General features: G+C 35.1%; 2 protein-coding genes and 1 long non-coding RNA gene across 3 annotated transcripts in view; 2 read left to right on the forward strand and 1 right to left on the reverse strand.

Moving 5' to 3' along the window:
* Nucleotides 1-17,210, forward strand: part of LOC126917696 (uncharacterized) — a 29,222-nt gene that overhangs the window by 2,817 nt on the left and 9,195 nt on the right. Inside the window, exons 2-5 of the mRNA XM_050724876.1 lie at nt 35-596; nt 2,304-2,850; nt 3,582-3,903; nt 3,974-4,217. Coding sequence (XP_050580833.1) covers nt 35-596; nt 2,304-2,850; nt 3,582-3,903; nt 3,974-4,217 — 1,675 coding nt within the window. The remainder of the gene's footprint in view (nt 1-34; nt 597-2,303; nt 2,851-3,581; nt 3,904-3,973; nt 4,218-17,210) is intronic.
* LOC126917722 (uncharacterized) lies at nt 3,889-5,687 on the reverse strand. The gene is made up of 2 exons (XR_007711040.1): nt 4,600-5,687; nt 3,889-4,231 (listed from the first exon to the last, which is right to left on the reverse strand). It is a non-coding gene; the product is annotated as an uncharacterized LOC126917722 (long non-coding RNA).
* LOC126917715 (uncharacterized) lies at nt 10,401-15,341 on the forward strand. Its single transcript, XM_050724938.1, has 2 exons — nt 10,401-12,695; nt 13,877-15,341. Exons 1-2 carry the CDS (start codon nt 12,330-12,332, stop codon nt 13,925-13,927), a joined length of 417 nt encoding a protein of 138 aa, XP_050580895.1. The 5' UTR covers nt 10,401-12,329; the 3' UTR covers nt 13,928-15,341.

Consider the following 17,210-nt stretch of genomic DNA (forward strand, 5'->3'; position numbering starts at 1 on the left):
TTTCGAATCATATGTTCTCTCATTCATGTTCTAGTCAGGCGATCTCGTCGAACGATGTCGTCATCGCAGGCCGATTGCGAAGCAGCATCGGGTGCAATTTGATAAACCATCCACCAAAGAAAAGGGTGAATTTTCCGAAGACCATGAACTTAACCTACATATCGGACATTGACGAAGATCAAATCCTCTCAATTCATAATGATCTACTTAAAAATGGAAAAAAAAGTGAAAGGAAGAATGAAAAGAAAGACAATTCGGAAGATCATAACAGGAGTTCTTTTAAATCGAATTGCAGCCGATTATTCAAACCGGGTCAGTTGATCAAGCTACGTTTCCCATCTATCTCTCACGTGGTTCACGGAAACGAACATGGCGACCTCTACTATCGTCGGCGCCGTGGCCGCGATTGGTTTAGAATCAGTGCGCGATGCGTCTCCTGTATTTCAAATCGAACATCAAACAACCGAGTGCCTTTGAGACAATGCACGTATCCTCGGCGAAGTAGTCGATGTGAGGTTCAATCTTCCTTAACTCCTGAAGCGACACAATTAAAACAGCTGCTACGAGGACGAGGCTACACCGAAGAGAAGAACAAGGTATATTCCTATATAGCAAAGCCACGTTTCACCAAATACATACAACATATACATACAGGGTGGCCCGTAATTCATGGTATAAATGGCGTCAGGTAGATTCTATGGTGCAAAATAAAATGAAAATCAAGGATAAGGAAATTGTGTTGACGGCTTTATTTTCGAGAAAATTGAAATCAAAAGTTTGTTTGGTATATGTGAAGTTGGTCAATTTCCGGCTAGACAGGAATAAACAAATGACAGAAGGTTATTCTGCATACGCAAATAAAAATGAAAATATAGAGTAAAATTTTGTCATTTAATGCTTCTTTTTGGAGAAAGCAGAATTGGAAAGTGTTAGTCAAGAATTAAGACAGTATTTGTGTTAAGGAAAATTTTCAAATTTGATTTTCAATTTTAATTTTATTATTTTTGATTTTAAGCTATAGAATCCCACTGACCCAATTTATACCATGAATTACGGACCGTCCTGTATATTATACAGGGTGTACCAGTATTCATGGCACAATCGGCAAGGAGATGAATAAGTAACTCGAACATATAGAATACAATTTGTTCATATGATAGTTCGTTTTGGAGTAAATTGAGTTTGAAAATTTGTCATTATACTTGAATTTGATTGATTTCGAGCTGGACAGAACTAAATAAGCGGCAGGAGGTTATTCTAGGTGTGAAAATTAATCGAAAATGTAGAATAAAATTTATCTACAGGATGCTCAGTTTTCGAGAAAACAACATTTGAAAGTTTATCAAGAACGCAGTGTCTCAGGCTAATCCTTAACTAAACACGTTCAAACATTACCTTCTTGAAAATGAGATCTTAAACATAACAGCTTTATTCCACATTTTTCACTTATTTTCGCATGTACAATCATTTCTTGTCGATCCTGTTTCCTCACGTACATTCGGTAATTCGCCAAATTCGCATATACTAAACAACTTTTCAAATTTAATTTTATTAAAGACGAAGCGTGGTGTGAACAAATGTTATTCTATATTTTCAATGTATTTTTCATTTATGATTTCTGAGACAACTTATATATCAATTGATTCGTTTAAAGAAGTAAATCATAGAAACCAAAATTATTTCGCCGTAATAATCTTCGTATTGTATACACTCGAGTTACTTCGTTAACTAATTTTTTACATTTTCAGATTGGTTTCAAATTTTACCAATATAATCATAGCAGTCGTTCGTAGTAATCATTGTAGAGCCAATGAAATATCAAAATGTCTTAAATTGCATACATAAAATTTTGTATGGTGAATGCTCGTTCATAAGCCACTATATATAATATGTTGTATTTCACGAAATGTGACTTTACAAATGTGGCTCTAAAATATTAGTCATAAATAGAACAGAAAGTTCATTTATTTTCTTCATATATTTATTTATTTAATGTATATATTATATATCTTTTTTATTTTAAAAAAGGTTATTGTGTATCAAACATTTGTCCAATACTTCGATAAGAATATTCAATTTTATATTCTTGATAACTAAGACTATCTAATTTATATTCTTGATAACAACTTTCCGCAAAATAATTTTGTTTCCATAATTTACATGTGCATTAAAACGAATCAGTCGATATATAATATATTGTATTTTATTAAACGTGGCTTTCCTAGGAATATTCCGATATATCAATTATGTACATACACATATATAATATATACGTATATGTATATATTTATTTACTTTGTTAGGGATGTTCGAAGAATAATTTCCTCAGCGGTGAGAAATCGGAAGTGGAGCGTCGATCTTCGAAGCAGAACGTGGATTTATCGTCCTCGAACGCGGTACAGACGTCGCGAAAACGACGCGTAGGCATCGTGGAGAATCAGTACGTCGCCGAGAGTGACGCTGGCTCGTCGGTATGCGACTTGGTTCAAAGCTTGGAACGAGTGCTCGGTGAGAAGAACAAGGGGGTCACGATGAAGTCAAAGAAGCAACAGAACGCCCTGGAGGGTATCGTCGACCCTATAGAAGAGAATGAAACCTATGACGAGTTCGACACGGTGAGAATGCCGGTTGTTAGATCCCTGAGCAAGAGTCCACAGAGCGACGAAGGTATTGAAACGGACACGGATCGAAGAAGAGGATCGATGGCCCGATGCTGGAGCCTCGATTCGGCCGCAGCCAGTGACGAGGACACATCTCTAACTACTCACCAACAGAAACGACACAAACTACGGGTTACTAGATGCTGCAGCTCCGATAGTGCAGTGCTCAGCGACGAGGACCAAATAAAAGGTGAGGGGGATGGAATCATGCCACCAGTTGCTCTCTCACGAAGACAATGGAGAGGGGAGAATCAGTTGAAAACACAATCCTGACCACGCGTGCTGTGTCAATGACATCATCGTTCCTTTCCTTTTTTTTTCTCGCATCGTTTTACGTGTTATTCGTTCTGTTCTGTTGACCCGTTGTGTTTCTCTCCTAATGGCGGTATAGTTAAAATTTTTTGAAACTTCTGCCTTTTGAAAATTGGTGATAAATCTATGATGTTTCATAAGAATAATAGCCTTTTGATTGTTATGTTAATTTAACTTATCTCATTGAGGAGTAAAGCTGTGTTAACATTTGCAATATTGCATTTGTGATTTTTTGTTTTTAGTCAGTTTATGTTATTGAATTCTATTAATCCATTAAACATCAACATTGTGTTAACATTTGTAACAATTTATTTATAATTTCTTTTTAGCCAATTCACACGATTGAATCATATAGAATTCATATTGTGATTGTGAAAAGGAATTCTAAGAATTTATTTGATATTTTTTTCATGACTGTCTTTTCTTCTATCTAGATTTTCTAGATTCCATTATATGAAATTTGAAGAAATTGAAGTATTTAATATGAAGTTTAGAATTCTGAGTATTTTACAAATGAAATTTAGTTCATTTTTTAATAAATAATTTCTTGTAAGATAGGATGGGGAATTGTTTTTAAAAATTAAAATAATTATGAAACATTTTTTGCAGGATGGGATAGTACAAATATGGTGGAGGGAAGCGAGACTGAGCATAATGAGGGAAGACCTAGATATTGGAGAACACCCAGCGTAGTTGTTAGTGATTACTCTGATTATTCTTACTTAGATGAAAAACTAGAGAGAAATGATCTTGATCTTGAAAAGTATGAAGGGATTAGTGGTACTCCCAGCCAGGCAAGCAGCTGCTCTTGCTTGGATTGTGATGAAATACGTGAATCTTTAGATACTCAGTTCCTACAAGTCTGCCGTAGTAGACGACATTCAGATTCTTGCTGTTTGTGTCTTGACTCTATAAATGCTGTTGCTGTAAGGTATTTATTTCTTAAATTCTTCATTCTTCTTTAACATAATCGATACTTTACTAATGAATATTCTGTTTAGAAACCTCAATGAGACTGGAAATAGAAGAAATTCTTGCCTGGATTCCACTGACTCCTACTATTCCAAGCTCAACACACAGTTTACACAGTACATGCCACGGAACTCTTCAGAGTTGCAAGAAGATATAAAAGTTGGCTTATTGAACATTCCACCGGCACGAAAAATCTCAGACTGTTCCACTACATCTAGCCTTAGCGGAGACGAATCTGACGTCGCTGAATTACAACCAATCAAGTCCTCCAAGGTGAGTGCTAGTATCTAAAAATTATTTTTCATCTTAATGTTTTGATAAACACACAATATTGTACTACTTCAAGAAACAAAATGATGCCCGATTTTAAATTTGTCTCTACACCATAACTGATTTTTAAAGAAGGTTGTATGTTATATACCAATAATTGGAGCTGTTTTGAGAAAAATATAAATTGCAGAAGAGAAAAAGTGAAAAATCAATAAATAGAATTTATGGAAACCCATTGTTCTATCTTCGTCATTTTGACATACTTCCATTCCAGGTGTATAAATATTTCAATGTTAGACCGAAGGCAAAAGACTATGTTTTGCGCGACACATCATCGCTACCAATACATTGTCGTTTCTGCGAACAAACACGTAATTTATCTTACGCAACGCCATGCTTCTTGTGCTCCAGTTTGCGAACAAACGGACTATTCATTCGTCGAGAGGAATGGAATTCGTCTCAGTATGTAGGAAACTTTAATGAACTGACAATGTGCCTGCACAGACATCAACTTTTTCCATTTGTTTATATCTCTTCAACAATATTTCATTCTCCTGTTTTTAATCTGCATTTGTCTCCTTTTTCTGTAGCCTTGAAGTTTGTTGAAAGGATTGATTGTTCTGCCGTAAGAGAAATAAAGAATTTAAAATATTTTTGGGAAATCGATATATTTTCGAAGATAAGTAAAGCGTGGGATCTTCGATGATTACAAATTGTTATTCCTGTCGACGAAGGACACAGGAATGTGGCAACCGGAGAAACGTTCTTTTACGCGTTCTTTTCTCTTGGAATCTGTTATGCATGCCTTTCCTTTGTACGTACAAATGTACATACTTATCTTTATCTACCTACTCATTCAACATACGGATCATCGTGTTTACAAACCGTATTGTGCACGTGTACGCTCGCTTTGTGCATTCTTTGCGTAGGTTCAATCGATGTTCGCTCTATGCCAAGACATAGTCGAATGGAATGTAACTCTTACAGTCATTATTTTCCTCATTCCCTGTTTATAAAATCGTAGGCATATAAAATTTTTACGATTTCTGGGGAAGTAAAATTATCTGCAAGGTATTCAATGTAATTAAATACTTTACTAAATTTATCTCGAAGAATTCATATTGGACAAAGTTACTGGGTCAATCCAAGAACATTCGTAGATGTTCTATCGTGATGTTTTTCATGATTCAACTGGTGTTTAAAAAAAACGATGTTTTAAAAACATCAACATTGATGTAAAAAGCCACGGTTCATAAACACCGCTGTAAATTTTATAGTTCTCCGCCGATATCTTTTTTCTCGAGCACGTGGAAGATTCATCGTTTAGACAAGAAACTGGATCTGTTTATTACATAAATTTACACCCCCGATTTAAATCAAACTTTCTAAACAATCATACAGTTCTTCGAAGATATTTCTTCTAAACTCTCATGTTACACCTGCGATCCCCTCGGTAATTTTATTTTCCACTAAACGTACCTTCAATTTCCTTCACAAGATCTTCATCATCGATAATCACAAAGAAGACAACGCATCCTGAAGGTGTTCAAAGAACCGGCACGGAACTTTTACTTTTAAATATCGTTCTATTCTGTGCTGGCGTGCATTCAGCTGTAAAAGTGCAAGATATCTCTCCAGGCAGCCAGCATTCGACTGGCCGCGGTAACAGGGATCAGACAGTCAGTCAGCTCAGTTGGAATCAGTGATAGCGGTTAGTCAGTCGGTAGCGTCGGTTTCCAAGGGTTCTATCGGCCAGTGTCAGCCACGGTATACTTGCTATACTGATTATCATTGTCAGAGTGTGAGGCGCGCGATTTCATCCACGAGATTCGAAACAGAGTCGTCATCGCTAATGGCTCGTAAAAGTTGCTTTGCCTTCGTTCTATTTTCTGAAAAGTTTGTAATTACAGGAAGAAGCGTCCACCGAGTTTCTGAAGTCACAAAGTGACACAAGAGAAGCAGGAAAAATAGAATTCCAGTGAAAGTGAAGGAGCAGTTTATTGTTTCGATGAGTACATAGGAGAGGATGCGTTTCAAGAAGGAGCAGTTTAAATAAACCTAAGATATCGTTTGTGTATATGCGAGCCTGGTGAAATCAAGTAGGAGGCATTTTGGATATTTTTAACGCGCCACATGGTACAGTATACATCTACGATGATGGGAGACGAAGATCATTTTCTGTCTGCGCTATTCATCGTCTTTGAGAACTTTATTGGATTGTCGAGACTCTAGAGGTCTTTTCTGTAAGAATCTATTTTGTAGACACAAACCTCTTTAATTACAATCTCCAATTTCTGACAGCTACTAAAATCGTTCTTCGTTTATATAACAAGAACTTTTCTTTACAAGTTGTACGTTTCCGAGCGATTAGAAGCGGGAAACAACAAAGTTGTTCAATTACTCGTTGCGTTATCTTTTACTCCAGAGTAGGGCTATTGTTTTTAAGACAAGTGGTTCTCAGGAAAAAGAAACAACAAAGATAAAGTTTTTCATTCAGTTGTCACTTAACAAAGCTTAGTAATTTATATTGTTCGCGCTAGACACCACGATCTCTTGTCATCTGATAAGAATCTAGTTCCCAGAAGGTGTTTCGCGAGTCAAAAAAATTATCGAAAAATTGCTACGCGATAAAACCATGCAACGTGTTCAACGTCTTGCAATCGATGTCAAGCAATCAGTCAGTTTCTTATTTACGAGCTACGGAACCAGTTATGCGATCCAGCGTATTTCTTGTTTACGATGAAGATTTTGTGCGGCAATAGCTGTATTCGTATATTTTCACACGCGAGGAAACTTTTTCGACGTTGTGGAAACGCAAAGTGTGGAAAATATTCTGTAAATTCGCTGAGAGCCAATCCCGGAGATGAGATAAACATCAGCTTTAGGGAAATTCTTCCTAGGAATACCAATCACGATTATCACAAGGTATTTGTGAAAAGACTTTTATAATTTGTATGATTTATACCGTGTGAAATTAAGAAAAGTATCTTCGACCATATATAATTGAAAGATATACTAAAATTTGTTGAATGTTTTTGTAAAATATAGGAATTGTATATTTATCGAATACCGAGACTAATTCTAATGCGACACCTGTATCTGTCACACTTTCTACGTGGAAGGTGACCCAGAAAAACGAGTAGAAGAATTCAGTGATATTTAACTGTTGCGGAATAGGCGAGTATTGTCCAGTCATGTAAATCCACGAATTGATCCAGAAGGAGATAAGAACAGATAAAGGCTAATGTTTATTTTAAGTCTTGGTTCTTATTTCACTTGACTATGATATGGCCAAGCTGGCTGTAATTAATAATTCAATGTCTGAGAAATCTCTTGAACCATCTCAAGAAGATTTTTTTAAAGAAACAACTAACTACGACTTCAAAAATTTCTAAAATGAATCTAGTGAAGATAATTTTTATCTTTAAATTTCCACAAAAACTTATTTCCATTTCCAAGCTATTAGACGATAGTTTTTAAATTTCGCAATTTGAATTCCTTGCAGAATCCTCCGGAATCTCATTCGGATCCTATATCATTGATTAATGGAGCCAGTTGTCAAATCCCCCGAATAATCACCGATGAGAACGTTATCAGACCGTTGTTTTATCGATGTGGATATGAGAAATGTATTGAAGATAGGGAAGACGGCCACGAGAGATCCGTTCGATAAAAAAAAAAAGAGAAAAAATCCGTGCGGGCGCAGAGACTGTGTCAAACGCGTTATGAATAAAACATCGGTAGCCGTGACTGAAAATAATATCTCGAGCGCTTGAAAATTCTTCGGCCGCCTGTCGCTTTCGAAACATTCACTGCTTCTCGCGAGCTGACCCGAAAAAGGCGATGGTTCGTCCTGCCTCCGGTCGCGAAACCGTAGCTTGACCTTTCCACGAGGGAAAGTAAATCATATACGCTCACAACTCACCTGTCTTGATCCTTTTTTCATTTCTCTTCTCTTCTTTTTTCCGAATTCATTCATCTGCTTTGATTGGTAACTTACTATTTGTTGAAGATCAATTTCATTTCTTTCCTCTTTTTTGTTAACAATCTGTACATTTTCTTTTTTTGATTAATAACTTACTATACCAATTATAGATTTTGTACATTTGAGATTTGGTTTTTACAATTTGGTTTTAATAGCTAGAGACATTTAGGATCTCCTGGTTTGATTTTCATTTTCTTTTGTTCAAACAAAGTTTTTTTATTGCTGGAATTTCCCTTTATTCGTAGAATTCCTCTTGGAATTTCATATGGAATAGGGTTGTAACCCCAAATGTAGCTAAACAATTACTCTTCTTTTGACTTTTTATTCTTCATACAGAAATGCATTCTACAAGAAGAAAAGAGGAGTGGCATTATTAGTATAAATGGAAGACATTGTAAGAGTTATGAAATTTATGTAAGAATCATTATATCTCTATCTATCCAAACCCAAACCATGAACAATCTTTTCTCATTACATTTTCCTTCCCCAGAAATAGGAACGCACGTGATCCTTGTTGACAACAACAAACTGCAAATATTGCTTCTTAGAAAACGATAACAGCGACAAAATCAAGTGATTTGTTGTCCTTATCATTATGAAGGTATCAACAAAGAAACTCATCATCATTTGAATAATAGAAGATTGGTAAAGATTTAAACCAGTGCGTTCAAGTGGAACACCATTTTGCATGTATCAAATGGCCATCGAGTTCCTTTAATGGTAACTCACGGTTTTCAATAGTTTTCTCTTTGATAGTTATCCGTTCGTCGACGTGAGTGGATATTTATTAAACAGCTGTTCTACACGGCTCCTTATCCATCTTTATGTTAGATTAGGAATCACCAGACAAACCTTAATCGTTTCTTCGATCGAATTATTATCAGTTGGTTTGATAGGAGAATCGCCAATTGCGACGTTCCCATATCAAGGCACGCGATAACACTTATCTTCTATTTCTATTTTTCTTTTTTTACTTTCGTATATGGCATTTAAATTTTTATTTGTAGGTTTAGTGATTATTCATCTTACTCAACGAACGAAGAGATGACAGTTTGTCTAATATTTTAAAGTATAATTCGCAACGAAGATTTATGGCCATCAAATGACGTTGTTTGGCAGAAACCAATATTATAATAGTTCAACATCGTGCAATCAGTTTCCAAGCACACAAAAAAGCACAATAAAACAATCAAGCGCATGATTAATATCATCGACAACATCGAGAAAGGCAAAGAGTTCGGATCAGAGAAATCACATCCTATATTTTTTATTTATTCCACGATAATATTACCGTAGCTGTTTCTGTGTTTTTATTGTAGTATGCAAAATGTCTTTTAATCGAGTAAAATTATCATTTGTAATTTAGCTTCCATATCTTCGGTTTTCTTCCTGTTAAAGATTAACGTTGAAGGAGAAGAAAATTTGATGGATCTCTATCCTCAGTTCATCTTACAAATTCTAGAATGTTGATCAATGCACCGAATTCCTTTGTATCCGTTCGTTTCTTGAAATCCACGTACATGGATTCAAGTATCATGTATGATCACACGTGCCGAGAATTCGAAAAAATCAAGTCGTTTCCATTCGAAACAAGATAGAAAGATATTTGCGGTGTCGAGGAGCTAGACAAACACATTATTACGTCAATCAGCGAATCGAATACTGGCTCATTACGCAAGAGGACGGTAACGAGAGGATGTAACCATATACCTTTCGTTTCCTGTCCAGCCGATTCACCTAGTCGATTCATCTCAACATTGGCGACGAAAACAAGCGTAATTTTCTTCGAAACGAAGAGGAAGTTAAACACTATTTGTAACTCTTGCAAATTATCTTTTTCATGGCGTTTGTTTTCTCTACTACTGATGTTGCTTCTGGTGGCATTATTCTGTATTTTTTTCTTCACTGAATTTTTCTCTTTCATGTTCTTTTATCGAATCCTTCTATCCCTAGAATGTTCCTCTTGATTTAATTGTTAGAAATTCTATTTTATGTCTCTGTATCAATTTTTTAATTGATAGGAAGGGGAGACCTCTGTTAGGATTTCATGACCTGTACCTTAGCCTTGATTCGATCCCCACTAAAAAGAGCAGAATATTGTGAGCGGCCGTGAGTGATACTGCATCAATCGGAGCTTCAATTTAGAACCACGCTATATCATGGAGACTACTGTAACAGGAAGCGGTCAATTCGGGTCAGTAGAGGAAAACTGTGCAACCGGGGCTGCCTCGAGCTCACTGTTCCCAATCCTCCATGTCCTCGTGCTTTTCTTTTATTCTTCTAATTCATTATTAAGTAAAGTCGTCATTGATATCAATAGTAGTCATTGATATTCTTCTATCAATAAGTTGAAAACAATTCCCAGAGAATTCTCAGGGGGAATAGAAATCTTAAAGTAAAATTGCACTTAACGAAGTAAGGTTTTCAGCGAAGTAAGGAACTTCACTTATTTCGTAAGAAGAATTGTTTCTGTAATAATTATCAATAATGGAAACACATGTGTTCGGATGAAGACACGAGGCATTGAAATTAAAGCCAGTTTTGCCGAAGACAAATGAAGACTTCTGAGAAGAAACATGATAAGTCATATCTTCTGTTCTTTATAGAAAAACAATTTTTCAATTACTGTGATGAATATTTTATAATACAGATTGTCAGAACACTAGTCGTTCCATAATATTAACTTTATAGAAAACTTGTTGGATTTGCTACTTATTTTTAAAAAGTAATATATCTTTGCACATAGTAAAGTAAATCAATTTCCTTTTCAACAATAAGTTCTATTAAAACATAAAGTGATATAAAAATCAGAAAACCGACAAATCTATATTTATCTTGCTTTTGCTTGTATCGTCTTCATATATATTTGTCGCTTGGTTAGCTAATAATTTACTGAAATTATGCGTAACAAATTTGCTCAAACGTAAGAGGATTAAATTCAGTCTTCTCTGGAGGTCTTTTTTTCTTTGAAGTTTTTGAAGTTTCTTTTTTCTCGGATACTTCTTTTAATTATGTCTAATTGAGTCATGTTATGTAAAGGACGTATCGAGTTACGGCGACATTTTGTAATTCAATAGTTGTTCAGAGTTGTTTGGTTGTCCAGAGTTTAGTAGAGTCTCGATTGCGATGAAGAACAGTCTCGTAGAAACTGATCTTCGTAGTGACTCTCACGCGGCACTAATCAAAGCCTTGGTCGCGTCAAGGTCGACGATGAGACGTATCATTAGAGAGAAGAAATACTATAGCAGGTCGGTGACAAAAGTTCGCAGGTGGTCGTGAATGGCAGAATGGTGAAAGGAATCGGACTAGTCATTGTTCACCTGAGATGTGAACTGGTTCGTGGTGTGGATTAATGAAACGTTTAACTGTGACTAAGGCTGCTGTCTTACAGGATAAATGGTGCGGTACTGTGATTAGAGCAATAGCTCTACCAAGCGTCTATTACCAGTGTCCTGAAGTATATTTATATATTCTTATCCTTTCTTTTCAATTATCAAGAAGCAGAGAATTATAGATGTAAGGAGACCCTGAAGTTGGAAGGAGATTGGATTTTTAATTCTTTGGAGAAGGATCAGGAAGATCTATAGTATGGAAGATGCAGAGAATGAGAAGAATTGAAGATCTGAGGAATTTGTAATCTAAGAGAGCCAAGGAATTCCAAGTACAAAAGGACCTAAAGTCTGGAAGATTTATTCATTTGTTTCAAAGGAATCAGGAAGCTATGGGATGTAAAATTCAAAGATATCTAGGGTCCAAATAATCTTGGATTTAAGAGAATGTAGAATCCAAATGAGAATTTGGAATTAGAGAAGATCCAAATTCCAAACGATATAGGACTAAGAAAGACTCAGGATACAAATAATTTAGAATTAAAGAGAATCCAGTGTACTTCGAATCTACTGAATGTTTGCTCTACAAAGATTTAATATCTAAGAAACATTTAGTTCTATAGAATTCAGAGTTCAACTTAGAAACTTGAAACTAACAGATATAATCTCTCTCTTCAACCGGCGTGCATGTGTGCGACAAGAAAGCAAGAGAAATCTGAATTGTAAAGATATTTGTAGGCCTGCAGGTTAGTCTGAGCGAAATGAACTTATGAGCAACATAAATCACCGCGAGGCATTAATATGGATCAAGAAAAGAAGAACGAAGCCGAGAATTTGAAAGAAGAGGCTTCGATGACGCCGGTATCGCCTACGTTATTTACACCTCCGACTTTGAACTTGATGGAACAGATTCTTCTAGCGAAAATCGAGAAGCAAAATTTTCACGAAGATGATCGTGAGATTGATGCCCGGCTAGAAGGGAAGAAGAAGAATTTCCTTTTAAGAAGGACAGATTCTATGGACAGTCAAAATAGTGCCAGCACCTATAATTCATTTCTATCTAGTGATTCGGCCTCCAGTGGGAATCTTTATTGCAAATGCGACGACTGCTTGTTGGGAATCGTCGATGATTATCAAAGGAGTCCTTTAGTGGTTGATAGGAAAAAGGTATGTCTTTTAAGAACTGGTTTTTTGAGATCCTTAAGGAGAAAATTATAATTAGAAGTTGGTTTATAAGGAGCAAGAATACTGTATAACATTTTGTAGCAACATGCAGCTTTCAGAAATTTATGGAAATTCTTTTAACATAAAGATTTATGTTAAATACTATAGTCATATGTATACTGGTGAGAAGACTAAGATTGAAGGAAATTTATGTTAACTGATGTTATAAACAAATTTATATTAAGTAATATGTTGTATGTTGTATGTTTATTGTTATTGCTGTGATACGTAGTTGTAAAAATGCTTCAAATACTTTTCTATAAATGTAACTTCAGCTGACACAGTCGACTTCTTCTTGATCAATTCTTCCCTCCAGGCTCGTCTCCGCTCCTTTTTTAATTACCGCCTATTCACTGCCATTCTGGAGCTCTCAATCATACCATAACCAGAAGGACCGATACACAAGTCATCCAATAATTAACTAGGAGCTAGGAGCAATTTACTACAAGCGTGCAGTGGACTAAAATGACCCAAAGAAGAATTCTCGTATCTCTTAATCTTATAAGATTGAATTTTATAAAACTAAATTTAGCCTCATTTATCGATAATATTCTTCCTTAAATAAATAACAATCGCCTGGAGGTATCTTTGATCTATAGATCGAAAAATAATTTCGTAATCAATCGATATCGGTTTCACTCCCATTTCGTATGCCTAAGGACAATTCGGCGGGTAATTAAATGCAGGCCCGCCGACAGCCGGATGATCGATTAGAAAACCGATTGACCAATCCTGTTTGGTTCGACGTACACTAAGTCCTAGTTAAGATGAATCAAGTTACCTAAATTCAAGCCACTCGAAAGCTTGAAATCCCATCATCAGTGTGATACTGTACATTTATTTGACTTGAAGTATCCTAACAGTCTCTAAATTCTGTATCTTATTGTGTCATCAAGTTTCAAGCAAAGTTGAGGTTCTTCCAATTTCCTGGCTTGTAATAAAACACTGATATTGGATTGATCTTGTCGTTTTGAAGCAATTGAATCTCTTTTGAACTTTATATCCACTCACACTTTGTATGTATAACATTTCTGTCACGTTCATAAGAATAATTCATATTATAGTCAACATTTTTACATACATCCAACATAACTGTAACTCACTTCCTTTCTATTTTCTATTAGGTATACTATCGAAGTCAGCTCAAACAACTTGAACAGAAGTCATTCGACTAATTTGAACGAGGCTCAAGGCCTAAATTCTTGCAAGTCCCTGGTTGGACCTCTGTCGGCTGACTTTTTCTCCGAAGTTCACCGAGTTTCTGCAATTCCAGAAGGAGCATGGCTGGTGGTCCCAACGAGGCGGTGCAGCCTCAATTAACAACCGTTCCCTTTTCGATCTTACGTTACCTAATCGATCGCCATTCGATCGCGTTCTAGTTTTCTTCAAAAGAGGAATGCCGACATAGTCGAGTCGAATTCTCTCGCGTTCTGGCCAATTAAGCTGGAAAAATTTTCCATCTGCAGGTGGAAGTAAACGTTGCTGGATCACCTAGCTGACATAAAAGTAGGGATCTACTGTTATTTTTAGTATAATTCTGAGTAGAATGTTTGTAGGCTGAATTCAAGCCTAAACGAGAAATCCTCTATAGTCGAGATAATAATTTTATTCGCGATATGATACGCGAGAAAGCGTTCGTATGTGTGGCAATTAAAAGCATAATTCATCTTCTGAATGCAAAGTTTGAGAGGGCTAAATCTAGTTCGTGACGCAAATCAGCGTTACTGACGCGAAAGTTTTTTTTTAAGGCGTAGAATAGATATAATGTTTATATGTAGCATGTTCTTATAGTATTTTAGTACAGATAATTTTTTTTAACTTCTGAACACGGCTTTCAGCAGTGACACAGTCTACGGAGTATCTTATATGGTTGGTTATTTAGGTCGAACTTATCTTAAATTAGTTTTCGTCTGCAAGTAAAATTTATTATCCAGACATCGTCGTATAGCCATTTAATTGTCCATTTTTACCAATCCAAGTGGTTTTCACGACGTACGAGCCTTGGACCATGTTATCGAGTATTTTTTTAAATGTATAGCATCTGGGTCAAGGGTTTCTCGCTTTCGTTTCTTCGCCTTTTTATTTCTTCTTCGATCCAGCTTTTCCTGAATTCCGTTTCTTTCAAAACTCCCGAAGAAGTCCTTCCAAATCGTGATTCCAAATATCCTTCTCTCTTCCTTCTAGATATACTACGTATTCTTCTTTATTTCGTTTCTTCTAGAAGAATATCTTCCTTCTTACAGTTAATCTCTTATTTTTATTTCTTCAGCAGAAGTAGCTTAATCTTTTCAATGACCGAGTGTTTTTTAAACTCTCAGAAACATTTATTTTGACCAATTCATTATCATAATCAACGCATCAATAATGGAAACTATTCTTATATATCACTATAATCTACTTTAAAAGCAAATCCTTTACTACGTATGTCTCTTATTTTTGCATGAATTCATTCAACTTATTTCTTCTTAAAATCATGATGCATTTTTCTTTGACTTCTGTCCTTCTATTATTTTCCTTATTACTATTTGTTCATGAAAAATTCCTATTACAAATTCCAAAATTCCAGATCCCATTCAAGCCCATCTTCATCAATGAATTTGACTTATTTCTTCTTGAATTTGATTTATTTCTTCTTAAAATCATGATGCATTTTTCTTTGACTTCTGTCCTTCTATTATTTTCTTTATTACTATTTATTCGTGAAAAATTCCCATTACAAATTCCAAAATTCCAGATCCCATTCAAGCCCATCTTCATCAATGAATTTGACTTCCAAGAAGTTAGAGGATTAGTCGATGCTTAAAATCTTGATGCTACATTTTTCTTTGACTTCTGTCCTTCTATTATTTTCCTTATTATTATTTATTCGTGAAAAATTCCCATTACAAATTCCAAAATTCCAGATCCCATTCAAGCCCATCTTCATCAATGAATTTGACTTATTTCTTCTTGAATTTGATTTATTTCTTCTTAAAATCATGATGCATTTTTCTTTGACTTCTGTCCTTCTATTATTTTCTTTATTACTATTTATTCGTGAAAAATTCCCATTACAAATTCCAAAATTCCAGATCCCATTCAAGCTCATCTTCATCAATGAATTTGACTTCCAAGAAGTTAGAGGATTAGTCGATGCTTAAAATCTTGATGCTACATTTTTCTTTGACTTCTGTCCTTCTATTATTTTCCTTATTATTATTTATTCGTGAAAAATTCCTATTACAAATTCCAAAATTCCAGATCCCATTCAAGCTCATCTTCATCAATGAATTTGACTTCCAAGAAGTTAGAGGATTAGTCGATGCTTAAAATCTTGATGCTACATTTTTCTTTGACTTCTGTCCTTCTATTATTTTCCTTATTATTATTTATTCGTGAAAAATTCCCATTACAAATTCCAAAATTCCAGATCCCATTCAAGCCCATCTTCATCAATGAATTTGACTTATTTCTTCTTGAATTTGATTTATTTCTTCTTAAAATCATGATGCATTTTTCTTTGACTTCTGTCCTTCTATTATTTTCTTTATTACTATTTATTCGTGAAAAATTCCCATTACAAATTCCAAAATTCCAGATCCCATTCAAGCCCATCTTCATCAATGAATTTGACTTCCAAGAAGTTAGAGGATTAGTCGATGCTTAAAATCTTGATGCTACATTTTTCTTTGACTTCTGTCCTTCTATTATTTTCCTTATTATTATTTATTCGTGAAAAATTCCCATTACAAATTCCAAAATTCCAGATCCCATTCAAGCCCATCTTCATCAATGAATTTGACTTATTTCTTCTTGAATTTGATTTATTTCTTCTTAAAATCATGATGCATTTTTCTTTGACTTCTGTCCTTCTATTATTTTCTTTATTACTATTTATTCGTGAAAAATTCCCATTACAAATTCCAAAATTCCAGATCCCATTCAAGCTCATCTTCATCAATGAATTTGACTTCCAAGAAGTTAGAGGATTAGTCGATGCTTAAAATCTTGATGCTACATTTTTCTTTGACTTCTGTCCTTCTATTATTTTCCTTATTATTATTTATTCGTGAAAAATTCCTATTACAAATTCCAAAATTCCAGATCCCATTCAAGCCCATCTTCATCAATGAATTTGACTTATTTCTTCTTGAATTTGATTTATTTCTTCTTAAAATCATGATGCATTTTTCTTTGACTTCTGTCCTTCTATTATTTTCCTTATTATTATTTATTCGTGAAAAATTGCCATTACAAATTCCAAAATTCCAAATCCCATTCAAGCTCATCTTCATCAATGAATTTGACTTCCAAGAAGTTAGAGGATTAGTCGATGCTTTGCCTGAAAGAGAAGCGATGAAGTTGGTGAATCGAAAAAAGATGATGAAACAAAGGCCTTGGAACTTGGAAAGGAGGAAAACTATAATCAAAGGTTCTTCTTCTGACTTTCATTTTCATTTATCCGTGAAAAATTCCTAT

The sequence above is a fragment of the Bombus affinis genome, chromosome 6, assembly GCF_024516045.1.
Source record: "Bombus affinis isolate iyBomAffi1 chromosome 6, iyBomAffi1.2, whole genome shotgun sequence".
NCBI classification, from domain to species: Eukaryota; Metazoa; Arthropoda; class Insecta; order Hymenoptera; family Apidae; genus Bombus; species Bombus affinis.

Excerpts from the sequence above, each read along its gene's own strand:
- LOC126917715 (XM_050724938.1), top strand. The coding sequence starts at position 12,330 with ATGGATCAAGAAAAGAAGAACGAAGCCGAGAATTTGAAAGAAGAGGCT. Across the intron at positions 12,696-13,876 it reads TAGTGGTTGATAGGAAAAAG|GTATACTATCGAAGTCAGCT; the intron begins GTATGTCTTTTA and ends ATTTTCTATTAG.